The 27,810-nt window shown below is 54.7% G+C and overlaps 1 protein-coding gene across 1 annotated transcript; it reads left to right on the top strand.

Moving 5' to 3' along the window:
- The first annotated feature begins 253 nt into the window (after window positions 1-253).
- Epha2 (EPH receptor A2) lies at window positions 254-27,422 on the top strand. Its single transcript, XM_048426640.3, has 17 exons — window positions 254-496; window positions 5,334-5,401; window positions 7,098-7,773; window positions 14,765-14,920; window positions 14,995-15,327; window positions 17,176-17,291; window positions 17,610-17,763; window positions 19,190-19,289; window positions 19,754-19,809; window positions 19,994-20,119; window positions 20,222-20,410; window positions 20,528-20,589; window positions 20,674-20,883; window positions 21,045-21,194; window positions 21,609-21,802; window positions 22,297-22,452; window positions 26,415-27,422. The coding sequence occupies exons 1-17, from the start codon at window positions 415-417 to the stop codon at window positions 26,518-26,520; spliced, it is 2,934 nt and encodes a 977-aa protein (XP_048282597.3). The 5' UTR covers window positions 254-414; the 3' UTR covers window positions 26,521-27,422.
- Window positions 27,423-27,810: the final 388 nt, after the last annotated feature.

Here is a 27,810-nt window from a genome sequence, read left to right as displayed (position 1 = left end):
CCGGGGACAAACCATTGGGGGCGCTTTGCAGCGCTCAAACTCCTCAAGGTTTGGGGCTGAGGAGACGCCAGCCGGTGCACGGGGCCCCCTACAATCCTCCTCAAATCCCTGCCTTTCCCCCACCCCAACTTCCCTCTCACTTCCCCGCCCTCCAGTCTGGGTGTCAGCCCGGCCCCTTTAAAGACATTCCTGAGGGCGTGGTTTCGGTGACGTCAGCGCGGGACATGAATGAACAGGAGCGGGTTCTCACCCAACTTCCATTAAGATCTTGGGGCAGGAGGGGAAGAAGTTGTCCGTGACGGGCGGGCAGGCAGGCAGACAAGAGGACAAGCGGGCAAGAGGGCAAGCGAGCAGGAGTGGGGCACCGAGGCCGGCTTGCGGATAGCAGAGATTGCGGAGAGCGAGAAGCGCGGCATGGAGCTCCGGGCAACCGGCTTCTGCCTCGCGCTGCTGTGGGGTTGCGCGCTGGCGGCCGCGGCGGCACAGGGAAAGGAAGGTGAGTGTCTGCGTGGTGGCCGCAGCCAGCAGGGACCCCGGGCCACGGGACCCCGGGCTCTGGAGCCCCACGCTTCTCTCCGGGACGTACTTTTGGAAACTGACTTGTGGATGCTTGGGTCTCGGCGCGCTGGGTTCGGTGGGGCTCGCGGGCTGCGTTCGGGACGATCTTGGGGACCCTCTCCTGGAACTCCAGGCTCTACGGAACTAAGAGATGTAGACTGGGGCAGGTTGGGCTCGGAGGCCGCGGAAAATGGGATGCGGCGCCCGCCACGCGGTTGCAGCCCGGCGGCGGCTTCTGGAACACGACCCCCGCAGGGCGCGCGGGGTCCCTCGGAGGAAAGAAGGCTTCTAAGTGGACTTTTCCGGGCGATCAGCTTCTTAGTAACCCTAGTTTGCTTAACTCATCCCCCCTGATTTCGTGCGGAAGGCATTTGGGTGCAGTCCCCGCTTGTTTGGGGAGGGGGCTTCTCGGCGGTCTGACCCAAGATGGTTCTCTGCCCCCCGTTTTCACTCGGGTCTCAGAGGCCAGCATAAGAAGCGCCTGGGGTTAGCCCTAACCACGCACACCTTCCCTCCTTGCCAAGCCGCAGTCCCAGGTTCGGGAGACAGGTTAAGGGGCAGGAGCGAGGACAGGAAGTCCCAAAGTCAAGTGTACTGAGCAAGGGGTGACTCAGAAGGAGGAAATGCGGCAGGTGGGGTTGCGGCCTCCTTGGATGTAGAGCCGTCATCTCGGGGCCACCGGGAGCCGGGCACCTGGAGGTGGGAAGTGAATCACCTGCCCCCGCCCCAACGTCCCGGAGGGAGCCACGCAAGGTGAGGGGGCCGCAGACTTTGTCTTTGCCCAAGGCCCCTCAGCTAGGGTCTCCGAGAGGATGGGGATTCCTGCCCTGCCCTTGGCCGAGGATCTTCCCGTCCATCCAGCCGGAGCTGGTTTCCGTTTCCCACAGTGAAAAGTTTTCCCTGGTTTTGGACATAGCGCGGCTCCTGCCGGCTTCAGCAGGGGAAGCATGGAGGAAACTCTGGTGGGTGAGAAGTTCCCTAATTCTTTTCGCCTTCCACGTTAGGAGGGTAAAAGGCCAGTTTGGAGCTCTTGGAGGGTGGGGAGTTTGAGGTGGAGGGGTGTCAGTCACATCCTGGCTCCATCCCAAGGACAGACAAAGCCGCTGGGTCCCCCGGGAAGTTCTTTTTGTCTATGTGTGCCCTGAAGGGCAGGGAATCTGCGACCCTCATGCCCCCTCCCCCCGATTCGGTTATTGGCTCTCTCTTCCTGGGAACTGTGGTTGGGGAGAAGGGAGAGACAGCTGGAATTGCTACAGGCGTTTCCTGGGCTGCCACGGAGTTGAGGATTAGACGTCTGCTTTGCTATGCGGGCTCCTGAACCCCAGCCCCCAGCAGGGAAGCCTTAAACAATCTTGTACTTGTGCCTCCCTCCGGGTGCATCTGTCCTCCTCATCCCGGCCATTGTGATTAATCCTGTTTGCATGGGATGGAGGAGGAAAAGGGTGCATATTGCCCCGTGGTTGTGGAAAATTCTTGTCTAGGCTCCGGAGTCCGATGCTTGTGTGATGGGGGTTTAGGGAGGGGGTTTGTGACCCAGCTGGTTTCACTTCGGGTTGGGGGAGCTGCGGGCAGGTATGCTCTGTCTGGTTTCTAGCCTCAACACAGCTGTGCAGCCTCTTCTACCGTTCTTTGCTGAATTTGGAAACCCAGAGGGAACCAGTTAGGGTCTCGACAGCTGCTGAATTTGCCCCTCTATAGTAACTTTTACTTTATTACAGTGTGTGTGTGTGTGTGTGTGTGTGTGTGAGTGAGAGAGAGAGAGAGAGAGAGAGAGAGAGAGAGAGAGAGAGAGAGAATGTCAATGTACGAGCACACTCAGACTAGCTGGAGGAATTGGTTCTCTCCTCTCCACCATGTGGGTTCTGGGATTGGAACTCAGGTGACAGACATGCGGCTTTACCTGCTGAACCAACCATCTCACTGCCTGTCCTGCTTTACAGAGAGAGTGGGGGAGGCCCACCGCAAGTTAGCCAGGGCCCTCAACACAGACGGGTCTGACCCACCTATCCAGCTGTCTCCTCTGATGACTTGGATGGATGGGGGTTAAGAGGCACAGGCCTAGAGAGGGCTGGGTTTCTTAGTTCAGCGAGGGCCTTGCCTGCCTCCCAGCCCCATGCCTGTTTGCATCCGGAGTCTCCGGTCCCCCCCCCCCCCTTTTTAGGTGTAAGCTGATCTTGGGTAAAGAGGGATGAGGTTAGCAGGGAGGTGGCAAGGGGGACATTGCATTGTGGGAAAGCTCATAAAGTTATGTAGCCCACAAAGGTAGCCTATGACAGTAAATCCCTCCCACCCACTGTCTCTTAGGGGACAGGGGACTTACGGGCTACTCCATCAAAGGCAACCTTTTGGTGAAACCCTGAGAGGGTCATGCCAAGGGGCTCCCAAGCTTCCTGCTTCCTATAAGCCAGAACCAGGGGCACTGTCAGGGCAGAGGGACAGCTGGGCTCTCCCCGTTCCTGATGGTTGGCTCTAGGGAATTTCCCTGGGAGGGGGCCCGTGGCTGGCAGTTCTTGGGATGTGTGAAGCCCTTCTTTTCTTCTCAGATTCAACCTGGCATGTTTCTAGACCCAGGCTTGGGCTGACCCTCCTGTTAGGTTAACCCTTCAAAGTCCCTTCCGCAAGGGATCTTGTCTTGAAGTTTCTCCACTGCTTGGGTGTATGTTTGTGTATGTGTGTGTGTGTGTCTGTCTGCTATGTCTTAGATTTACTGAGAACAGCCCTCCCCTTCATCTTCCTACCTACCCAGCTGAAGTCAGGAACCCCCAGCACCATTCCTGTGGGGTTAGTGAGTTTGCCAAGGTTAGGCCCTGGGCATGTCTGAACAAATCCCTGCCCCCTGCTGTTACCCACCTGACCTTCCACTCTCTCCAACTTACCAGGCTGTGGGATGTGGAGCCTGGGCCACTTCAGACTTCCCCTTCCTTGTCTGGGCTGTCAGAGCCTTCCTAGGGTGGCTGAGGCCAGGGTCAGGTTGGTAGTACCTCTCACTAGGGCCTTGACTCCTCCTCTCACCCCCTCTATGGGGAACCCCAGTCTGTCTCAGTTTTCCCCAAGGTTCTCCATTCTCCTAGATCTTGGTGTGGAGGAGTGTCGCATCTGAGACCAGATCTTCAAGGTACCCTGCCCATGAAAACAATAACTTTGCAGTTTCTGCTTTCTCTGCCATAGCTCCTTGGCTTCTGAATCTAGAGCCTCAGTTTCCCCAATACCCTGCTCTCTCCCTAGGGTGGCATGACTTAGCCTTTACTTGGAAATGGAGGAGAAACAGATCTTGGGCCTTGGCTGCTGCACCTGGCAGAGAAGTAAGAGCCTGCGGAAGGAGCCGGAGGGCCAGGCCAGGTGCAGGGAAGCCCCTGGCAGAACCTCCCTCTGCCCAGATGCCTCCCTTTTTAAATACAAAAAAAAATTTTTTACTTCATGTGCGTTGGTGTTTCGCCTGCATGTGTGTCTTTGTGACAGAGTCAGATCCCCTGGAACTGGAGTTACAGACAGTTCTGAGCTGCCATGTGGGTGCTGGGAGTTGAACATGGGTCCTCTTAATCACCAAGTTATCTCTCCAGCCCCCTTCCAAAAGCCTCTTGGGGGAAGATAGTGTGGTCTTGTCACCTGTGGTCCCTCTGGGCCTGGAAAGTCCCCTATGAGGATTCCCGTCTATCATATCCCACCCCCAGGTACTTCTGCCAGGACTATAAGAATGGCTTTCCCAGGGAGGAGACCTGGCCAGAGATTATGGCTTTGGGCCCCTCGCTGAGATCTCCATGCCAGTGATTGTGGTGGGAAGACCCATTTCCAGGCTACTCCCTTCTGTCAAATCCTCTTGTTAACTTCCCTTTCTTTCTTTTCTCTTTTCTTTCTGACCATGTAGCCTTGCTGGCCTGGAACTCACTGTGTAGACCAGGGTGGTTGAGAACTCCTAGGCATCCATTTTCCTCTGCCTCTGGAGTGCTGGAATTAAAGCTGCGTGCCACCATGAAAGGCTGGCCAGCATCCCTTTCTCATGGAACACCTTGGTGTTTGCTGCTACTGTGTGTGCTGGGTGGCCTGGTTTGGGTCAGGGTGTTCTATGTCAGGGGGATGTGGCAGAAGCTGACCGTCCTGTCCTCTGTGACCCGTGTGCAAGGTTCCCTTGTTCGAGGAAGCAGATGGGGCACTGGGGTATCATTTTATTCTGTTCACCCCAGCACACTGACCAGCTGCTGTCCTGCAGGGCTGAGCATTGCCCTGCCCCAGCTGGGGGCTTAGGCTATGGCATAACTGAAAGCCTTGTGACCAGCACCGGTAGGGCATAAGTCCCCCTTCTTCCCAGGTCAAATCATGTGTAGCTCTGGGGTTGGGGTTCCGGACACACATAACTACATACACAACCACCACCCCACTCTGGTCCTGCTGTGTTGCTCCTCTGGGGTTTGGGTTGCGGACACACACACACAATCACCACCACCACCACCTCTGCCGCCGTCACCCCACACTGGTCCTGCTGTGTTGCTCCTCTGGGTCTGGGGTTGTGGACACACACACACACAGCCACCACCACCACCGCCGCTGCCCCACACTGGTCCTGCTGTGTTGCTCCTCTGGGGTTGGGGTTGTGGACACACACACACACACACAGCCACCACCACCGCCGCTGCCCCACACTGGTACTGCTGTGTTGCTCCTCTGGGGCTGGGGTTGCGGACACACACACACACTGCCACCGCCGCCCCACACTGGTCCTGCTGTGTTGCTCCTGGGAAAGCCCCAGCTCATCGGCCCTTTCCCCGTCTTTCCTACAGTTGTTTTGCTGGACTTCGCAGCAATGAAAGGGGAACTCGGCTGGCTCACACACCCCTATGGCAAAGGGGTAAGTAAAGTTCCAGAGCTGAGGGTGGGTGAGAAGGGGGGCTACAGGTCCCAGGAGGGATGGAGGATGGGAGCTGGGATCAGACAGTGCCTCTGACCTCACAGGACTGAGTTAGTGACCCAGGCCAGGGCAGACTAGATCTAGGCAGGAAGGAAGGGATCTTAGGTGGCCCCACTGGTGAGACAGCTAGAGACCCTGGCATAGCAGGATGTTCCAGAGGGGTTCATGGCTCTACTTGCCTTTTGGGAGGGAAGGGTTAAAGGCTGCCCTGTCGTGGAGGTCTTAGCACAGGAGGTGAAGAGTGAAGGACAGATAAGGGACCCTAACTCCCTTCCTGCCTGGGGCCCCTTTCCCTGTCCCTCCTACCCTGCCTCCCTCCCACTGGGGACATCTCCCTTTCTGCTCTGCTTTATGGTGTTCTTGCTCTGACCGCCTCTGCTAAGTCAGAGGCTGGGGAGCTTTGTGGAAGATACTGCTCTGCTTTGGACCTCAGTTTCCCTTGCATGCCACATACCCTTGTTAAGTTGGTTCTGGGGCTCTGAGCCAGGGTGAGGGGTGTGTCTCTGGGGAACTCTAGGGACAGTTCCTACAGCTGGCCAGATCTGAGGGACTTACGTCTATCCCAAGTCATGGCGCCAGTGAGGTCTGAGGTAGAGTTTGGAACAGACATTCCAGGACCCTGGAATGTCCAGCTGGAGGCAGATAGCCTCATCCAGCCCGGTCATTACATACAAAAGGAAACTGAGGCCTGGGGGCATGTGGGTCTTGGCCAATGTCACACAGGGCAGGGCAGGGCAGAGCAGGCCTCTTTTTTGTTCCCTTTACTTGCATTCATTGGATTTTTTTTCTCATTCATTTGTTCCCACATTTCATTCATCTGGGACCTCCCTAAGTACCTACTCAATGGCAAAGAGGCCCCCGGGATTCAGGGCTGAGTCAGTTGCTGCTCCCATGCTGAAGAGTTCAGAATACAGCCCTGGGGGCCAGGCTTGTGTTACCATATGCCAAGGCCCCAGTGATAAAAGGGGACATGGTGATCCTGGGGGGTACCAGCCCTGTCCAGACACGCTGGAGGAGCCTCAGCTAGATCGTAAGCACAAACTGCCCAATTCCAGGCTCTGGAGGATCATCTGTGGCTTTGACTGACCGTATTTGTCGACGTGGCACACAGCGATGACCCTAGCCACGATGGTACCGGGCTGGCTGTTTCCTATGGTTGTCGCCCCAAGTGCCACGTGCTATGTTCTGTGTTTTGCAGGCGTTTATTGTTCATAGAGGATACTTCTTCCGTTCTATAGATGGGTTTAGGGAGTTCCAATGATAAGAGTGCCCCAGACTCCATCCCATGCCCACTGATGGGGAGATTCAGTACCCAAACATTAGGACCAGAAAGACTCAGAGTCAGGTCTTGGCTCAGTTATTTTGTGGCTGCATTTCTCTGGGTCTCATTTCCCATCCCTGTAGAATGAGGGCATAAGAGCTGAGAGTCAGGTGTGGAGGCAGGAGACAAGGTGTTCAGAGTCATCCCCCCCATGACATAGTGAGTTCGAAGCCAGCTTGGGCTACGTGAGATACTGTCTCAATAGTATGAAGAAAGTGAAATATGGGAAAGGGGAAAAACTGTGTTACTGAGCCCGCCTGCTGGGGCTCAGTCCGTACCCTCCCCCACTGACTCTGACGTGTTCCGCACACACAGTGGGACTTAATGCAGAATATCATGGATGACATGCCCATCTACATGTACTCCGTCTGCAACGTGGTGTCTGGTGACCAGGACAATTGGCTCCGTACCAACTGGGTGTATCGGGAGGAAGCTGAACGCATCTTCATTGAGCTCAAGTTCACCGTGCGCGACTGCAACAGCTTCCCCGGAGGTGCAAGCTCCTGCAAAGAGACCTTCAACCTCTACTATGCGGAGTCGGATGTGGACTATGGCACCAACTTCCAGAAGCGCCAGTTCACCAAGATCGACACCATAGCCCCCGATGAGATCACAGTCAGCAGCGACTTTGAGGCTCGCAACGTCAAGCTGAACGTGGAGGAGCGCATTGTGGGGCCGCTCACCCGGAAGGGCTTCTACCTGGCCTTCCAGGACATCGGAGCCTGTGTGGCCTTACTCTCCGTCCGTGTCTACTACAAGAAGTGTCCCGAGATACTGCAGAGCCTGGCTCGCTTCCCCGAGACCATCGCCGTGGCCGTCTCCGAGGCTCACCCCCTGGCCACAGTGGCTGGCACCTGTGTGGACCATGCTGTGGTGCCGTATGGAGGCGAGGAGCCTCTCATGCACTGCACGGTGAATGGCGAGTGGCTGGTGCCTATCGGGCAGTGCCTGTGCCAGGCGGGCTACGAGAAGGTTGCAGATGCCTGCCAAGGTGAGTGGAGGTTCCTGGGGAGGCAGGGAAACCTTATTGTGGTGGGAGGCGGTGCTGGTGGGAGGTCGCTGCTCTGGGATTGGAGCATTTTAGTAAGTACCTTGGGGATGTCACTGCTCTGCTGCTATCGCGATTGCCCTCTAGCTGGAAACCGCCTCCACCTGCAGACCTAGCGGGAGGGTTATGGGGCTAGGAGGACAATGGCTTAGGTCCCGGTTCTCAGACCTTCCAGTTTCATCGTTTCCTTCACCCCCCTGCCCGAGTTTCATCATCCGTAGAGAGGGTCATAGTATCTATCTTGGGGGGGTAGTTGTGGCAATCACATGACCTCATGCTCATAAAATGCTTAGGTCAGTGCCTATCACACACATACCTGTAAGTGCGGCTGTTATTTTATTTTATTTTATTTTTTTTTTGATTCATCCCATGACTAGTTCCTGTTTGCCGGGGCCCTGCAGTCTGTTCCCAGGAACTATTTCTGATTCTTGTGCTGTGTGGCCTCAGGCAAGTTGCTCAGCCTCTCCGGGCTTCAGCTTCTCCTCGAATAGTTTGTTGAATCAGGACCCAGGGTATGCTAGAATCACCGGGAGTGCATTTGAGAAGCCATGGAGTGGGCTGCATTCGGCTCTCACTGGAACTACAGACCCGGATCCCTCTCTTGGGGTTTATTGATGATTGTTGAGATTGCAAAGGGCCCCTGTTTAGGTGACTCTCTGGGAACAGACCTGGGCAGTAGTGAGCTCATGCAGGGGAAGCTGTGGCGACAGCCAGGGCCTGTGACAGCGGAAATGTACAACCATCGAGGGTTTGCAGTGGATGGCTCTGGAAGCGACCGGGCAGAGCATGTGTGGAATGCAGCTGACCTTTGGAAGGCCTGTCCCTGGGAGCTGCTTTTGCAGAGATAAGCCCAGTGTTGCGAATTTTTGGGGGCTTTAGGGCCTTACATATGTGCCTTGCAGGTGTGCATACCTGCCACGGATGACCCTAGCTGGCTAGGTCCCTGCTCATCTCTGGCCTCAGCTTTCCTTTGAGGAAAATGGGGGAAAATCGCCTCCACCTGCGGACCTAGCTTGCCATGAAGGAGGCTGAAAGCCCCCAAGCCCTGGCTAATAGGTGGTCTGTGTATCTCCGAGACATAACACTGCCTAAGCCCCCACGTGAGGGGTTTCCCGTGAGCCTTGCTTCATCATCCTGCCTCTCCTTCCAGCTGCCCTCTGCCAAGTGAGGCCCCTTCCCTAGGTGGGCCCCCGCTTAGGTGACCTCAGATGCACGCTCTCAGCTTCAGACAATGACCATGGGTGCGTGGGGAGGGGAGAGGGGGCTGGTTGGGACGAGTGGGCCCAGGAGCTCCTCCCCCATGACATCCTAACAGAAGAATGCGGGTGTGGAGGAGGGGAGGTTGAAAACTTTCCACCCTGGTGATTCAGACCCTGCAGAGATAAATGGGGCTGAGGGGGGGGGGTCCTTCATGAAGTGTAGCAGCTCCCTCCTCTTGGGGATCAGGGTTCTTGGCAGGCTTTGTTTATAAAGAATCACCAACCCCCCTCCCCCCAGGAGTCAGCCCAGCAGGAGGACCAGTTTCCAAGAGGGACACTTGACTTAGCTGGCAAGGTCCTCTCTGTGCCAGCCACCCACGGCCCTGGCTCCGTCCCCTTTGCTCCTCTTCCCAGCAGGGAAAGGGTCTTGCCATGCCAGTGTTCAATTCTCCGAACCCAGGTGGAAGAAGGAGAGCGCCGGCTCCGCCAAAGTGTCTTCCACACGTGTGCCATGGTGTGCGCACACTCAGGCAATCACGATGAACCCATTTAGTTTCAAAATTTTTTCTTTTCCATTCTGCCCGGCAACCTGTGACCGTGCCACTGAGGAGGTCGATGACAGCATGCTCTGTAGAATTGGTCTCCCTGAGTCTGTATGTTCCTTCCATGAGGCTGGGGTTCTTTGTTAGTCTCATTGAATAGATGAGGAAACTGAGGCCCAGAGGCTTACCTGGAATCACACAGCCATGTCCATGTTTAAACCATGGTGCACAACAGTACCCAGGCCGCCATAGGTCAGGAAGTGGGACAGGAAGTGACCAGATCCTGTGGAATCCCTGACTCAGCTCTTGGCACCGACATGGGCTTGCTGGGCAGTTCTGGGATGGCAGGTCTTGGCACCGGGGCTGGGGCTCCATCAGAGGGAGGGGTGGGGTGACTAGAGGGCTATTGTGTGTTGGGGACATGGGTGAGGGCACAGGGTCTTTCCAAGCTGTGACCCCAGGTGCTTCTGTTACAGCTTTTACTGATGAGAGCGGCCGTGGTGTCCCAAGGTCGACCTGCACCTTGTCAAGGTCATTTCCAGAGTCATCAGGCTGCATATCTATCTGTCCTTCCTGGGGGTTCCCTCCCCCAGAAGGCTGGAACTAGCCAGGAAAGAGTTAAGTGGTCAGAGGAAAGGGGGGAGTCCTTCCAGGTGCCCAGTGTGGACAGGTGGGCATGCTGCCCGGCCACAACTACCCAGAGCTATGTCAGGAATGAGCCAGCCTCCCTCCAGCCCTGTCCAGGGGACAGTGGAGTCACTCAGACTGACTGCCATCTCCCTGGGGGCTGCTTTGTCTATGCTTCCTGTGTTGGCTTCGGCAGGGCCCCCGACTGGCGCCTTGCCTCTGCCCGGGGAGACCGAGGCCAGGTGAGCAGGTGGCCAGCAGCTGGAAGGCCAGCTTCTGGGGAATGTCCCTGCCTGGCTCCAGTTTCATGACTCTCCCTTTCATATATAAGGGTACTTTATTCCAGGTACCAGAATAAATATAAATATTTCACAGCCAAGGTCTGTAGTCTGCACAGCACCCAGAAAGGATGAGGATTCTCTCGGAGACGAGGTTCAGAGAAGAAATGGTGTACTCTGTTTCCACTTGCCTGTGGAGCCGAGTGACTATGGCAGAACCCCTTTGGGTTTTTTCCTTACTATCTGCAAGTGGCTGTCAGGAACCTCCTTGTGATTGGATCCTAGAAGTTGTCACTTTCTTGGTCAGCTCAATTTGAGCTATTACATGTACTTACTGTGAATGGTGAGAGAGAAGGGACTCCCAGCCCAGGGCCCACAGCAGTGACCTTGGACCGTGGTGGGGGTGGGGGCTCTAAGGGCCTTTGATCGTGGCTCTCAGGCTTATGCCTCCCCTGGTATGTGATACCAGGTCTTATTTCTGTGGGTTTCGGGGGTAAGGGTTGTGGCAGCAATCCCCCAGCCTCACCCCTGTGCTCCCAAGAGCAAGGCTAGGACCCAGTAGCCCTGCCAAGCAGACTTGGCCCCTCCCTAGTTACCGGAGGGGTAAAGAGGTAAGTGGGTCCCCTGAACGGAAGGAAGGAGGCAGGCAGAGAAAGCCAAACAAGATAAAGGCTAGAGGTGGGAGAGCTGGGTGGGCGGAGGGGAGCACTTACCTGCTGGGTGGCAGATATGCCCACGGATGACCCCCAGGGCGTTTGTGAGAGTAGCAGGGCCCACCCTGAGAACCGGGAATGGGGTTCCCCTTTTCTGTAGGTACCACAGGGCCTGTTGGGAGCACCCTCCTTGCCCTGGGTCAGTAACTCACAGGTCAAATTCACTGTCAGGGTGTAAAGTCCAGGTTCCCTGCAGAGGACTGGGGTAGTGAGGTGGCCTTCTGGTCGCCAGCTGTCCCTGGCTCGGGGAGGCTGATTGCCACCAGGGCTGACCTCTTGACCTCAGGACCTCACTGCCTGAAGCCTGGGGGGAGGCTGGGCCCGGGGAGGGGCTCCACAAGGAGCTGGATTAGCGCCACACAGAGGGTGTCTGTCCCTGAGTCACCTGCACTGCCACCTGAGGGGCGGGTATCAAGAACTGGAAAAACCAGGGTACAGCCCTAGCTACACCGCTTGTGCCCCAGTTTTGCTGCTTGGAGTGGCCCAGGCCTGCCAGGCAATCGGGGCCAGAGATACACTCTGCAGGTGCCCCAGGTGGGTGTCCAAGTGGATGGCGTCCCCGAAGGGCTGAAACGCCACTTACTTCTGCAGCCCTTGGCAGGTTTCATTGTGCATGGTGAGTTTGCCATTCATTCATTCATTCATTCATTCATTCATCCACCACTTCATTCATCCGTCTCTGCATTTGTTCAAGCCCCTCCATCGCATCAGGCCTGGTGCTGAGCCACATATGGAAGCTGATAGACCAGACTCCACTCCTACTCTGGTCTCAGAGAGGAGGGAGGGAAGGGGGGGGAGAGATCCTCCTATGTGCACAGATAATTTCAAATGAGGCATAAAAGCTAGGCTGTGAATTCCCCTGGAGCTGAAAAGATGCTAATCTGTCGGTCACACCACCGTATCCCAGTTCCCGACATTGTGCCAGACACGTAGGTTGGGCTTGTCTCTGTTTGGTAAACTTGAACCTGAGTAATAGATGTCCTGTTGGAGCACCAGGGAGCCTGGAACTGAACGGTTGGTGAAGGTGTCAGAGGAGTTAAGCTACTGGCAGTGAGTGGGTCCTCCACGTGGTGGGTGTATTTGTGTGTGTGAGGCCCTTGTTGTTGCTCGCCCTGAATGTAAGGAAATGCAAGCAATTCGGAGGTCCTAATGGTCTTCCTGATGTGTTCTGGGACTCTCTAGATAGACACTTGCAAACTCTGGCAGGCAGGGCCCAGCCAGGGGTGCCCCAGGGCCCTGTGGTTGGAGGAGGAGGGGGTAGTGCCTTTTCGGCAGGCAAGCGCATGCCCTGTGGACGCCGCCTCTCCTGCATTATCTGGTACATCCGCAGCGGAAATCTCTCCAAATTCTCTTTTTCCTGCCGGCAGGCAGGCCACCCCCAGGCGCTGGGGCCGAAGAATAGAGCCCATATCTTCCCCCACTTCCTCTCTGGCATGAGATGGTGGGGAGCAGGGACATGAGGGTTGGCAGGTGGCTCAGGCCTTTGTGCCCGCACTGAGCACCAGGGCTGGGTCCCAGGCAAGTGTGATTTGGGGGCTGGACCCTCCATCGCCTGAGTCCCCTGACCTTGATCCCCAGAGAACCAGCACTTACTCACACGCAGGCGTCTCTGGGTTTAAGTGAGAGCACTGAGGAATGAAAGCTGGGATCAGCGGGGCCTGGCGTTCTGGCATCTCATTTTTGTGTGAAAGTTGAAGAAAGGGGAGAGCTATTTTTGTATTGTAACAGCTATGTAACGGGAGCGAGGCCAGAGACACACTCTCCCAAACCCACGAGGAGGCTTTGCAGCTTGGAAGAGGTGACTGTAGCTAACGCATAGCCCACTGGGGTGGTGTTTGGCGCTCCTCTCCAGACTGCTCTGGCTATAGTGGGGACTTTACCAAGCAGGTCATCAGGCCTCATGGTTTGCACCAGGCTTGCACAGCCCTGAACTTTGTTCCAAATTGACATGTTCCTGGGAACAGAAAGATGACAAGGGGGGTGCTTAGCTTTAGACATCCTCCCTTTATCTTGGAGACCTTGAGCAAATTGACCCACCAGGGCCTCAGTTTTCTTAACTGCAGAATGGGATGAATGCTAGCCACGAATGGGTGCCTTCGTCTTGCTATTTGATTCCGAATTAAATCCCTTTTCACAATAGGTGCCCAAGTTCATGTGTGTGTGCTTGTGCACATGCACACAATGGCTGGGCCAGCCTGGGTACCTCAAGGAACCACAAAGAATTAGGATTGTCTCCCTGCCTTCTAGCAAATGCAGGGCACAGGCTCGCTCTTGACAGCCCTGCCATCAATCCCGTCTCCCTTCCAACTTCTGCTCTATTGCTCAAGGAGAGCTGGGCTATGCTCTCCAGCCTGGCAGGAGACTTGAATTGGCTTCCCAGGTTGGGGGTTGGGGAGGTTCTCAGGCCTTGGGGCCAGGCCTACCCTGTATCAGGCAACCTTTGTCCAGGAATTTTCTTCCTCCCACAGTGCAACGTGCCTCTCAGGATAAAATCTGAACTTCGTTGCATGATATTCAAGGCCTTTCTCCTACTGCATTATTGCTACGGTTCCTTCTGTTTGTACCTAGAAGCCTGCTCATACCTTGTATATGGCAAGCTCTTGCTTACCCTGATAACCTACTTGGCCATGTTGAACTTCTACACAGCCGTTAAACCCCAGCTGAAGTATCCCCTCTGTGGTGCCTCAGGTGCCCGGCCACCGTCTTTTCGCTGTAGTTTTCTGTACTTAAGAGTCTTAGTTTTCACCTTGGGGTCCACGAACCACGTGAGCTGGGCAGAGGAAGAGGGCCAATGAGTAACTGCAGGACCCTCCCGGCAGAAAAAGCGAAAAGGGGCGTGCAGGGTTGAAAAAGGAGGTCCCCAGGGACAGCATGCAGGCCACTCCCGAAGCCACCCAATCTCTGGTGAGCCCTGTGAAGTGACCCTCGTGTCTGAGCAGCTTCCTGCCTTTAGGCCAGGAAAGGGCTTGTGTCAGAGAGCAGGCTAAGGTGTTGGGAGGAAGCCCCCAGAGTCAGGTGCCTGCGTCCCTAGCCAGCTGGTCCAGGATGGACCACTGAAGGAGGAAGGGCCACTTCCCGGCGGCCCCCTGAGAGGAGCAATGACCTGGCTTTGGAAACGAATCCAGGGAAAGCTGGGCCTGGCCTTTCCTGCCTCTTGGAGGCCAGCCCCGGAACAGGAAAGAGATGGAGGCCTACGGTAGAGGAGCCTTGGCAGGGGGACATCCTGACCGAGGAAGGCCAGCTGGTTAGTCAGGGTGGAGGCTCACAGCTACAATCCCCACCCTGGTCAGTTCACATCTGCGGTGCACCGTAGAGATCCTGCCAAGCCAGTCTGCACGAGTCAGGTTCTAGGGCCTGCTCATGCTGGAGGACAAACCGTGGCCCTCAAGTGCCAGGCTTTGAGGTGTGACACTTCTTGCAAGAGGCAGCTGGTATCACATGTCCCGGGGTTTGGGGCACTTGGGATGGGTTATTTTTGTGCCCAGCAGGCACTGGCCTTGGGTGTGATGTTAATAAGAACACGGCTGGGGAGGGACATACAGAACTGACCTCATGTCTGTCCTTGTCCCTCTCAGCCTGCTCGCCAGGTTTCTTCAAGTCTGAGGCGTCCGAGAGCCCTTGCCTGGAGTGTCCAGAGCATACCTTGCCATCAGCCGAGGGCGCCACCGCCTGCCAGTGTGAAGAAGGCTATTTCAGGGCACCTGAGGACCCACTGTCCATGCCCTGCACACGTGAGTCTCGCGGAGATCCAGGAAGGGGTGGCTGAGTGAGGAGACAGCCCCTTTGACCTCCAGTCTTTTGACAGGTCCCCCCTCCGCCCCCCACTACCTCACTGCCATCGGCATGGGCGCCAAAGTGGAACTGCGTTGGACACCCCCCCAGGACACCGGGGGCCGCAAGGACATTGTCTACAGCGTCACCTGTGAACAGTGCTGGCCCGAGTCTGGCGAGTGCGGGCCCTGTGAGGCCAGTGTGCGCTATTCAGAACCTCCTCACTCCCTGACCCGCACAAGCGTGACCGTCAGCGACCTCGAGCCACACATGAACTACACCTTCGCTGTCGAGGCCCGCAATGGCGTCTCGGGCCTGGTGACTAGCCGAAGCTTCCGCACAGCCAGCGTCAGCATTAACCAGACAGGTGAGCTGAGGGATGGTAATGGGTCATGACATTCCAGGAGAGGGGGGCACCTGCCTGGGTGGGACTTGAAAACAGGCACCCAGTACTCAGCTATGTTCAAAGAGGTAACAATAAATGGCTAAGAGCCTTCCTGGGTGTGGTGGCACTCCTTTAATACCAGCACTTAGGAGAGAGGCAGCTGAGCGATCTCTGTGAGTTTGAGGCTAGCCTGGTCTATGGATTGGGTGCCAGGATAGCTAGAGATATATAGTAAGATTCCTGCCAGGCATGATGGCATACATCTGTAATCCCAAGACACGTTCTGAAGGTGGAGGCAGGAAGGTCAGGAGTTCAAGGTCATCCTCAGCTACACAGTGAGTTCAAGGCCCCTGTGAGCCCAAGGAAGAAAGGGGAGGTGGTTCAGAGCATAGTGCCTGCTTCTTAGATATGAAGACTGCACCTCATAGGAGCACAGATCCCACACAGACAGAGACAGGGAAACCCCAGCTGATAAAGCCGGGGCGGGGTTCACTAACTGACTTCTGCTTCAAAATCTAAGGCGGAAAGCGATGGAGGAAGACAACCTTTGACCTCCACATGCACATATTCACACACACATGCGCGTATGCCCACAGATGAATGCACACATACCTGCCCCAGTCTCTGGACTCCTTAGCCCTGGGACTTTAAGTTATTTCTCTGGAAATTTATTTCTTCTTTTTTCAGAAAGGCATGGAGGGCTGTTGAACATATATTGTATGGGGAATAGGAAGGTGGGCTCATTCAGGAAAGCAATTGCTGTGCACACATGGGGGTGCCATTGTAATCTGAACATGGGGTGCTGGGGATGGGACAGATCCCTGAAGGTCATTCATCAGCGGGCCTAACTGAGTCAGTGAACTCCAGACTCAGTAAGATCCTTGGTCTCGGGACTGGAGAGATAGCTCAGAGGTTAGAGCGCTGACCGCTCTTCCAGAGGACCTGGGTTCAGTTCCCAGCAACCAAATGGCTCATAACTGTGTGTAACTCCAGTTCCAGGGGATCTGACACCTTCACACCGATGCACATAAAATAAATAAATTTTTAAAAAAAGGTGGAAGGACCTGAGGAAGATGCCTGATGTCAATTTCTGTCTTTAACATGTATGCACACACACAGATATGTATACATTCCAACATGCACATGTTCACACACCCGCATGACTTCCTACATATACCACAAAAAGGAGTAGACCGGATAAGGCTCTTCAAGCCTTGCTTGGTTTCCAAAAACAATCCAGTGGCCATTGTTATTCCATTGGCTCACTTTAAGAGCTAACCACGCCCATCCCAGCCACTTTTGACCCCTCCCCTCGCCGCCATCTTCCTCTCTCTCTGATGTGTGTGTGTGTGTGTGTGTGTGTGCGCGCGCGTGCGCGTGTGCATATGTGTGTTTGTTTTGTCTCACATGTACCTGTGTCTTTGTTTTCTCTCTGTTTTCTCTCCTTTAAGCAATAAATGTCTCCCTCTTCTTTAAATAATACTATGTCCTATGAGCCTTTTATCCGCCGTAACCGCCCGCTGCAGGGACTCACGGCCATCCTTGCCGTACTCCGTGAGCCGCCCGGGACTTTTCATCATCATATCATCATAATCTTTATAAAAGAACAAAAGCCATCAGCTAGTGTCTTAGTTATTTGTGTTTATGAATGTCCCTAGGGTACCTCTGATGGGCTAGCCTCTGGGGTCCGTCAAGGCGGGATTTGTAACGGGAAATCTAAGAACCTAAGGCAGGACCTGAAGAGCTGGGGGCCGGGGCAGCTGGCACTTGGTCTCTCCACCCTTCACCCCTTCTTGCCTCCTCATGCCCCTCTCACCGTCTTCTGCCCAGAGCCCCCCAAGGTGAGGCTCGAGGACCGCAGCACCACCTCCCTGAGTGTCACCTGGAGCATCCCGGTGCCACAGCAGAGCCGCGTGTGGAAGTACGAAGTCACCTACCGCAAGAAGGTAACTGAGGATCAGCTGGGCCAAAGGAGATGCGCCGTGCACGGTCATCTGTAGAGGCCTCCCAGGGCGGCACAGGGGAGGATTGTAGGGGAGAGAGAGAATGTAATGTTTGGGTTCTCAGAGCCAGTTAGAGCAGGCTGTTTGGGATTCAGCCAGTCCTGGTGTCACATAGTTCCTTTTTGTACTTCTGCACCTTGGTTTGTGTATCTGTCTGGTTGGAGATAGCACAGGAAACCACCTTTCTGGCCGGGACCTTGGCTCTTAGCGAGGCTCTGCCCTACCTTCACTGCCTGTTCCTCTACCCACCTCCACCCACAGGGGGATGCCAACAGCTACAATGTGCGTCGCACGGAAGGCTTCTCCGTGACCCTGGATGACCTGGCTCCTGATACTACCTACCTAGTGCAGGTGCAGGCACTGACACAGGAGGGCCAGGGCGCCGGCAGCAAGGTGCATGAGTTCCAGACACTGTGTAAGTCAGGGAAGCAGGGTAGGACATTTCTGGGGAGGAAGTGTGGGAGTCTGGAAATGCCCCTTCCTCTTAGCCATATGTAGGGAAGGGCAGGACTATGACTCAGATGTAGGACCAGGGATGTGCATTCAGGGCAGCATTCAGAGGTCAAGGGAGGCTGTGGCTCTGGCACTGCTAGTTCTGAGTTCAAACTATACATAAGGAAGCGCTAGCTCTGGACTGCAGCATGGCTCAATTGGTAGAATACTTACCTAGCATCCTCAAGGCCTCGAGTTAAATCCCACACATGTATAAACCTCTGGTGTATGCCTGTGAAGGGTCAGATGTTTAAGGTCATCCTCAGTTTCATGATGGGCCTAGCCTGGGCTACATGAGCAATTCTGCCTCAAACATTAAATAAACATTTAAACAAATAACATACATAAAACAAACTTAAAAAACAAACAGATAAAGATTAGGGTCATTAATTTGCCATCCATGAGCCATAAGGACACTCCCCTCGCCCAGCCTGGCTGTGGAACAGTAATTAATATTCCCAGGGGAATCTGGCGAGATCTCAGTTAAGATGGAGTTCTCCTTGTACTCCTGCACAAATCCAAGTTCCCAGCATTCACGTCAGCTCTCGGCCACCTGTCATTCCAGTGCCAGGCATCTTCACTCACATGTACACATATACCACCACACACACACACAGACACTTACACAATTAAAAATAAATCAATTGCCAGGTGATGGTGGCACATGCCTTTAATCCCAGAACACGGGAGGCAGAAACAGGCAGATCTCTGTGAGTTCGAGGCCAGCCTGGTCTACAAGAGCTAGTTCCAGGACAGGCTCCAAAGCTACAGAGAAACCCTGTCTCAAAAAACCAAAAAAAAATAAAAAACTCTATTTGTCTTACTGGTCTTTTACTTGTATATTTTAGTTCCCGTTTTTTTGTTTTCATACGGTGTTTGCATGTTTTTTGTTTTCGTTTCTTTGTGAGTTCGTTTCTTTTATTTTATGCACATTGGTATTTTGTCCGCATTCGTGTCCACACGAGGGTGTTGGATCCTCCGGAACTATAGTTTACAACAGTTGTGAGCTGCCTGTATGTGCTGGGAATTGAACCCCTGTCCTCTGGATGAGCAGCCAGTGCTCTTAACCACTGAGCCATCTCTCCAGCCCCTTGGTTTCTCAAAGAGAAGAAAGGGTATAGAGTTGGGGTAGAGTAGGAGAATCTAGGAAGGGAACATTGTGACGGCGGGGGAGGGGGGATTTTGTTTTTGAATTAAAAAAAATCCTTAGAAAACTTGAAGGTGGGAGCACCCAGCATGCTGTTGGTGCCCAGGCTTCTCAGGCCCTTAAGGGGAGCTCTGAGTGCAATGGGTGTGTCTGGAGGGTTTAGGGTGGGAGCTCTCTCATCAGTTGGTCTTTTTCCCAACAGCCACGGAAGGATCGGCCAACATGGCAATGATTGGCGGTGTGACCGTTGGCTTGGTCTTGCTTCTAGCGCTGGCGGGAATCGGCCTTTTCATCCATCGCAGGTTTGCCACCTCCTCCCGGGCTTCCCAAGGGCCTGAGTTTGCCACCCCCTTGGGGCTTCCCAAGGGCCTGGGTTTGTCACCCTTCCTCCCGGGCTTCCCAAGGGCCTGGGTTGGACGCAGAAAGGCAAGGCAATTTTATCTAATTTAATCCAAGCCTATGGGATCCCTGCCTATGGAAGGAGGATGAGCTGATATTTGGGGGACACAGTGGCCATTGCCCTTGCGCTCCTTCTTAACTTCCGCCAGACATGGGGCAGGACATGCTAGCTAGCTCAAATGAGGAAAGCCCTCATTATGGCTGAGTATGTGGCCATTGCAGAGAGTGATGTCCTTTCCTCTGCCTTCCTCTCACCCTCTGCTGAATGGGTTTCTAGGCAGTGAGGTCAGGTCATGGTCGGTAGAGCCTTTTGACTAGCACAGGCTGTACTGACCATGTGTGTCTGGTCCCTGGGGGTTTCTTCCAGGAGGAGGAAGCTGCGAGCCCGCCAGTCTCCTGAAGATGTCTATTTTTCCAAGTCAGGTGAGATGCAGGAGCCCCCACCTCCCCCTGTACCCCAGCTCATGGTAGACCTAGAGGCTTCATTCATCGTCATCCAAGTTTTCCTGAGATTCCCTAGTCACGTGGCCTCTCCTTCGCCAGAACTTCACCTCCAGGGACTGCTTTTCAAGCTGTCTGTGACCCCCGTGTCTCTTTCTCCTTCCAGAACAACTGAAGCCTCTGAAGACCTATGTGGACCCTCACACTTATGAAGACCCCAACCAGGCTGTACTCAAGTTTACCACCGAGATCCACCCATCCTGTGTCGCAAGGCAGAAGGTGATCGGAGCAGGTGAGGCTGTGACCGGAGAGGACAGGTGATGGGTGGTCCAGAGAAGGGCCTACCCAGTGCCCAGGCTTACTGAGGACACTTCCACACCTTGCCCGCCCGCAGGAGAGTTTGGAGAAGTGTATAAGGGGACGCTGAAGACTTCATCAGGGAAGAAGGAGATACCAGTGGCCATCAAGACGCTGAAAGCCGGCTACACGGAGAAGCAGCGTGTGGACTTCCTGAGCGAGGCCAGCATCATGGGCCAGTTCAGCCATCACAACATCATCCGCCTGGAGGGCGTTGTCTCTAAATGTGAGACCTGGGGAGGTGCTCGGGGTGGCCCCGGGTAGGCAGTCGGCGAAACCAGTCAGGGGCTGGGCCCCCATCCTCCTTACTGGCCTCACTCACACCTGCATCTGTGTTATACAGACAAGCCCATGATGATTATCACGGAGTACATGGAGAACGGAGCCCTGGACAAGTTCCTTCGGGTAAGGTCACGGTCTGGGGAGGTGGCAGGGGGTGGGAGCTGGGGTTTCTGAGGCTGCTTGGCACTGAGGGACTGTGCCCTTCAGGAGAAGGATGGAGAGTTCAGTGTGCTGCAGCTGGTGGGCATGCTGCGGGGCATTGCGTCCGGCATGAAGTACCTGGCCAACATGAACTACGTGCACCGGGACCTGGCTGCCCGAAACATTCTTGTCAACAGCAACCTGGTGTGCAAGGTGTCTGACTTTGGCCTGTCCCGTGTGCTGGAGGATGATCCCGAGGCCACTTACACTACTAGTGTGAGTCAAGAGAAGGGGGTGTCATACCTGGGGGTGGAGGGCTTAAGGGTGACTTTTACCTTGGATCTGGGATGTGAAGCTTGAAGGGTGACTCCAAGCCCACAGAGAAGGGGCTCGGAGTTCTGGCGGGGACAGGGGTAACTGGGGTTGGTCTCCTGTAGGGCGGCAAGATCCCAATTCGATGGACAGCCCCAGAGGCCATTTCCTACCGCAAGTTCACCTCAGCCAGTGATGTGTGGAGCTATGGAATTGTCATGTGGGAGGTGATGACTTACGGCGAGCGGCCCTACTGGGAGATGTCAAACCACGAGGTACTGATCCACTGTCAAGATTTCCCTCGCTCCCAAACCTTGTCCCCCCCTCCCTGACAGAAGAGGTCTGGGATCGATGTGCATTGAGTAGAGACCCCACAAATACTTATCATGGGGGAGGACCCGGCCTCTATAGTGAATTCAAAGGCAGCAAGAAGGGAAGGATTTGTATGCAACTTGTGAATATGTGTTGGGTGTGTGTATTCGCATGTGTGTCTGTGGGCATGTGTGTGTAGGCACATGCATACGTCCATATGTCTGTATGTAGGTATATGAATGTGTCTGTATATATACGTGTGTGTGTGCATTTGTATATGAGTGTTATATGCATGCGAGCACATCACATGTACCTGGTGCCTCACCTAGTCTGGAGGCCTGGGATGCTAAGGACACCCTGATGTTCGTGTTCCCTAGGTCATGAAAGCCATCAACGAAGGTTTCCGGCTCCCCACACCCATGGACTGCCCTTCTGCCATCTACCAGCTCATGATGCAATGCTGGCAGCAGGACCGTTCCCGCCGGCCCAAGTTTGCTGACATCGTCAGCATCCTGGACAAGCTTATCCGCGCCCCTGACTCCCTCAAGACCCTGGCTGACTTTGACCCCCGGTGAGTCTCATGTCCTGTGCCCGTGCTAGCCTTCAGGTTCACTCGTGTGGACTGTACAGCTTCTCAGGTTGACTGGGTGGCTAGGTGGGAGTCGGGTGTGAAGGGGCTCAGAAGTGACGTGTCAGCGCCGGCGATGGGGCCAGGTGGTGTGAACTGTTTGCCTTGTATGCACAAAACCCTGGGTTCAGTCCCCAGTAACTGGAAAAGGAAAAGGAAGCCAGGCATGGTCTATTGTTAACACCAGTACAAGAAACTAGTTTAAATGGTACGTGGGCAGGCACTGGGCTCAGTAAGGTGGACTCTGTACAGATGGGGACACTGTGGCACAGGGTGCCAGGACATCTTAGGGATTCTTCCCTGACTGGGCTTCCTCATTTGCTTAGAGGAAACCGAGGCACAGCCAGCCGTATGCCCTGCCCCAAGCTTGGAGGGTGGGGGCTGGGTAAGTTATGTTGGGCAGCCCCTCACCTGTAGCCTGTGGATTTCCACTCCAGAGTGTCCATCCGGCTGCCCAGCACCAGCGGCTCAGAGGGCGTCCCCTTCCGTACGGTGTCCGAGTGGCTGGAAAGTATCAAAATGCAGCAGTACACGGAACACTTCATGGTGGCTGGCTACACGGCCATCGAGAAAGTGGTACAGATGTCCAACGAGTGAGTAGATGCCCTGGGCCTGCTGTTCACCTCTGGAGACAGCCTCTGACCCGCCATCCCCCCCCTCGCCGGGTGCTCCCCCCACCTCTTCCTCCAGAATGGGATGACGCTGGGAGATATAGTTGTTATCACAAAGCTTCATATATGGAGGGCTCTTTGCCCACACTGGGCTGCAGTGTAAGGAATCATTGCTTCCATAGGCCCGGGATCCTACAGCCACCAGGAGCAGAGAGTTTAGCTTTGATCAAGCAGGACCCAGGCAGAGCCTTGTGTTCTCTTTCTGGTGCCTGGGAACCAGAGCCTTGCCAGCCTCTCCCAGGCCACTCTCCCTGTGTGGTTAACTCAGCCCTGCCACTCACCCCCTGCCGGCCTCGGGTATGCCCCCTAGTCAGACCGTGTAAGTGACTTACTTGATCACTCCACCCCATCTCCATCACTGACCCTTCCCAGAACAGCCTTGGCAGGGACATCTCTTCCCGTCCCTGGAGAGATACAACACTGTCCTCTTAGCCTTTGTGCTTCTAAAAATAGCTGTGGGTCCCAACAGCCCAGGATCCAAGTGTCCAAGGCCATCGAAGAAACAGGCCCTGGGGTGGGAAGGTTTTGGGAACTGCTTGGAGGAGGTGACCTGGACCTCCTCATGTTCCCGGGCTGTAGCCGCTCTGGGACCTGGGCTTAAACTCAGACATTCTCTGGGGTCCCTGACAACCTCCCAGCTGGGCTTCTGACCTCCTGGCCATGAATGTGGCCATGAACATGGTGGGTCATGGGAAATGGACAGGAAAAATTAACCAGAGGGAGGTGCAAGAGAAGATGGAGAGAAAACATTAGATCCCAAGATCACTTTGACTCTGAGTCCGTGTCCCAGGTCTTCAGTGCAAGAGATTTTGGTCCAGCTTTGACCTTGGTGCCTATTTCTCCACGTGGGGATTGCATGGGTGTGATTCAAATACATAGGCTGTCTTGATCCTTATCTTGTTTCTGCCTTTCCCACGAGTTCGTAAATCATGGTTCTGTGCCCTGGTTCCTGAGTCCCTCTCCATTTCCCTGGCAACCTGGGTCAGCTCCCCAGGTTCCTTCAGGTTCCCTGCCCCAGGAAAGCACAGCTCTTCTTGTAGTGAGCAGCTCTGAGAGTGAGGAGCAGGTCTACAGGAAACACATGGCCGTAGAAGCATCCCAAAATAGCCTGGGGTGCCCCTCGCCAAATCCTTTCCCACGAGCTGGGGCAGGCTCCTGGACAGACAGGCAGTGCGCGCAGGCAGTGTGCAAGCTCGGGGGTTATTTGAAAAGTGTCTAGATAAAGCCCGGAAGTCTTTGAGCGCTCCTTCCTCCTCCGCTGTGCTCAGACCCACTGGCTCACAGGAGAGGATGTGGGGATGATCTGTTAAACCCACAGACTGTGTTGGCCACATCGTGGAGCCCAACAGGACCTGCTGGCAGAAGTCAGTTCCTTTCCTGATAGGGTCAGGATTTAGGCTTCAGCACCCCATTCCTCCCGTCTCTGAGCCTCCCTTTCCAAAGACCGGACCTCCTCTACCCATAGCCCCCATCTCTTCCCAGCTCGTGTCCCTCATGGTATTTTGAACTCGGTTAGGTTTCGAGCTGGGTAAGATCAAAATGAGGGTCTGATAGAGAAAGTGGTTTGGTTTATTTATTTGTTTGGTTTGGGTTTTGGTTTTATGGAATAGGTTTTCTCCATGCTCTGGCTGTCATGCAGTTTGCTCTGTAGACCAGGCTGGCCTTGAACTCACGGAGATCCACCTGCCTTTGCCTCCCAAATGCTGGGATTAAAGGCGTGTGCCACCACTGCCTGGCACAGAAAGCATTTTATTATGCTGTACCTTGAACAAAACAGCGGGCCCAAAGGCCAGGCCTGCCCAGCATTAAAGCTACAGAATAAAGCATCCTGACCGGGCACAGGCTCCAGATGGGTCTTAAGGATCAGAATCCACAGTTGGGTGTGAATAATATAATTCTTGAGTCTCTGGGGACTCTTGTGCCTCCAACCCCACCCCCTCACTTAGTAGGTCTTCATGGGCACTTAACATTCATGGGATTTCCTGCTTAGGGGAAAGAGTACAGAATTGACCTGGCTTATTTCTCTTCATTCCTGCACAAGGGTAAATGGAGATACCTGTTCTGCATCCCTTAGGGGAAAACTGAGGTGGGAACCAGAACCAGCCTGGACCCTGGCTTGTCTGTGGCTCTCACGCCAGTGCCTTGTTCTATTTGTAGTCAAGGAAAGGTGTTCTCCTTTAATCACAGCACTGGGGAGGTAGGGAGGGACAAGTGGGTTCTGTGCGTGTGAGGCCGGCCTGGTGGTCCACGTATGAGTTCAAGTCAGCTAGGAGTATACATGTACAGCAAGACCCTGACTCCAGGCAGGCAGGCAGGCAGGCAGGTTGGTTGGTTGGTTGGTCAATTGATTGATTGATTGTGGGGCTTGGGAAAGGAGCACGCTGCTCAGGAATACATCATCATCTCCGTAAAAAGAAACGGGCTTGGGAGGTGCGGCCAGACCCACCACAGCCTTGCCGTGAATCTGGGCCAAGAACCTTTAGCCTTCCAGACTGTGAAAGGAACCACTCTGCTGGAAAGAAAGCCTCGAGGTGGGGCAGGGGGCAGCCCCACAGTGATGTTTACATACTCATTCATTTACTCAGCAGCGCAGGGTGGAATCAGGCCCAATGAGTCTGGGGTTCCCTAGGCCCCGCCTTTTCCATAAGAGCCCCTTCCCCACACTGATCCCTTAAGAGGATGTGCAAAGCATCCCAGCCCCTTTGTGGTAGGTTTAGAGCCCTCCCTTTCTATTTTCTGGCCTTTTTGCTGTAGCAGGAGCCATCCCTCCCTCCCCACCTGGGTCTGCCCATCCCTGCTCCATGCTTGGCTCTTTCCGAGCCTGTGGGAAAGTCATGTCTCCGGCATTGCAAACTCCCGGAGCCTGTACCATATAATTACCTCCAATTACAGCCAAGAGCTGGCCTGTAAAAACCTGGGTGTTTTCATGAGCAAGGGCTGGTGGGCGAGGACGGTGGAAGAGAAAACTCCTGAAGTTAGCAACAGACATCTGCTGACAGCTCCCGAAAGCCTGTGTGGTTCTGCCTAGGACGGGGGAGGGGGGCAGGACAGCCTACCCCTTCCTCATGGGTCCCCTGTGACCTACTGTCAGCCTGGCACCAAATCCCTCAGTTGGACACTTATCCCTTGGGTTCCCACAGGGAAAGACCATCAGCAAATACTTGCCCGCCCGTCTCTGTTGGGGACAGAGAGGGATGAGAGAGGGGACTAGAGGTGGTGGATGGGGCAGTCCTTGGATGGAGGGCCTTGATAGGACTCTCCTAGGGGGTCCCTGAAGAGGCCTGCCACTTAGGGAGACAGGAAGACATTTCTTCACTGCTGGTTTAATCCTCAATTCTGGTACCTCCTAGCTGTGTGGCCTCAGAAGAGTCTCTGCACCTCTCTGAGTTTTCCGTTCCCTAGTCCACAAGACAAGGGGTAAGAAGGGTGTCTAAGGCTGGGCAAAGGTTCTGCCAGTGAAGTGCTTGCTGCACAAACATGAGGACGGGAGTTCAATCCCCAGAACCCGCAGCGGCACCCATGTGGAGTCCCAGTGCTGAAGAGGAGACAGGCATGCCCTAAAGTGGGCAGCTCCTAAAGTGTGGTGGCCCTTTGACCTCCCCCCGCATTCACACACACACACACACACACACACACACGCGTGTGTGTGTGCCTGCATACACATATGAATACATACAAACAGAAAGAGCACCTCCTCTGTACACGCCTGTGAAGAGCTGCCTAGAGAAAAGACTCAGCTGGTGGGCCATGTTAGGATGTCCCCCTCCCTGCCTTGCTTTCCTCTCTGTCTCTAACTCTCCCTCTCTCCCCCTGCTCACTTTCCCAGCTGGACCACACTGCATAGCCCTGACCCTAACTCTGCCTCTCTCCTTCCCCACCCACAGTGACATCAAGAGGATTGGGGTGCGTCTTCCTGGCCACCAGAAGCGCATTGCCTACAGCCTGCTGACACTCAAGGACCAGGTGAACACAGTGGGGATCCCTATCTGAGTCCAGCAGGGCCTCGTGTCTACCTTGACCAACAATACTTGAAAAGAACACAGTGGTCTCCCTGCCATCCCCGTGCCGGGCCACTGGGACTTAACTTATTTCTACTTCCTCGTCTCCGCCACCCTAAGGACTCTGCAGGGAGCTCTTGAATGACACCCTGGCCTGAGATAGGGAAACTCTGGGATTCTGGGCAGGGGCCTCTTCCCTTCACCAAGGACCCAGCTAAGCACTTAGAGGTTGCCATTGCATTCCCAGCATTCCCAGCATTCCCTGGGGCTAGAGTGCCACCAAGACCATTGGATACCGACGTGGGACATTTCCAAATAGATCTCCCCATCACCTTTTCTCTCCCAAGAAGCCACCTCAGGAGCTGAGGCGGGACACTCAGCCCAAGACCAGATGATTAGGGCACTGTAAGCCCCACCCCTCGTTGTTAGAGGGTAGAGTGTGGACTTGGCTGGGTGGAGCCCCAGCAATCTTCCAGTGCCTTCTTCAGACCCAGGGCCCTGCCCTCCGCCCTCGAGGGCCAGTTTCTTGCTTTCCTGGGGCCCCCTCAGGATGCTTGTTTGTGTTGAGGTTTTTTAAAAATATATATTTTGTACTTGCGGAAAGAATGAGTGTGTGGCAGGGACCTTGCCAGGGCTGGGGATGGAGGATGCCCTGCAGTAGACATTCCCGGGCTGGGGGCTGGCCAGACAGGAGTCGCTACCCAGCCACCTCATCTCTAGCCCCTTTGGACGACTGTCACTGCTGTCAGTGTTACTGATTTTATTGGGTTGTTTTTTGTTTTTGTTCTGTTTTTTTTTTTTTTGAATCTTAACTTATTATTATTTTTTTTATATTTATTGTTAGAAAACAACTTCAATCTGCTCTGGAATAAAGCTGCAGACGGTTCAAACTGACCTTGGGTGGTGGTTGTTTTTATTAATCCTGGATGCTCAGTTGGGTCTATGGCTGTCTGTTGGGGGCAGAGGGGACCCCCTAACTCCTAGCGTTTAAATAGAGCTTGCACAACAAGGGAAGGTGTTGTATCACCCTTGGAGAAAGAGTAGGTAGGAGTGGGCAAGGGGCCAATGAGCATGCCCCAGCCTCCACACACACCAGCAGGCTTCATCACCTTTGATCTCTAGGCTTCTGCAGGGCTGGGAGGCAATGGGAATAGTTAGCTATTAGCTTCCTTCCCACTCCCTGGTAGGAGCTGCTGAAATGGACAGGAGGGCTAGCTACAGAGCCTTCCACACGTTTCCTCGTGTTGGGGTCTCGCTCGGCATTTGTGAGTTTTGTGGGCAT

The sequence above is a fragment of the Myodes glareolus genome, chromosome 6 (assembly GCF_982192425.1).
Source record: "Myodes glareolus chromosome 6, mMyoGla1.1, whole genome shotgun sequence".
In the NCBI taxonomy this organism is placed as follows: Eukaryota; Metazoa; Chordata; class Mammalia; order Rodentia; family Cricetidae; genus Myodes; species Myodes glareolus.
The sequence above is the reverse complement of the archived record's forward strand: the minus strand, read 5'-3'. Positions and strand labels throughout refer to the sequence as shown.

Bases quoted from the DNA above. Each gene is read 5' to 3' on its own strand.
- Epha2 (XM_048426640.3), top strand. From the start codon at position 415: ATGGAGCTCCGGGCAACCGGCTTCTGCCTCGCGCTGCTGTGGGGTTGC. The intron at 19,810-19,993 runs GTGAGATGCAGG...TTCTCCTTCCAG, and splicing joins TGTCTATTTTTCCAAGTCAG to AACAACTGAAGCCTCTGAAG. The intron at 20,590-20,673 runs GTAAGGTCACGG...TGTGCCCTTCAG, and splicing joins CCCTGGACAAGTTCCTTCGG to GAGAAGGATGGAGAGTTCAG.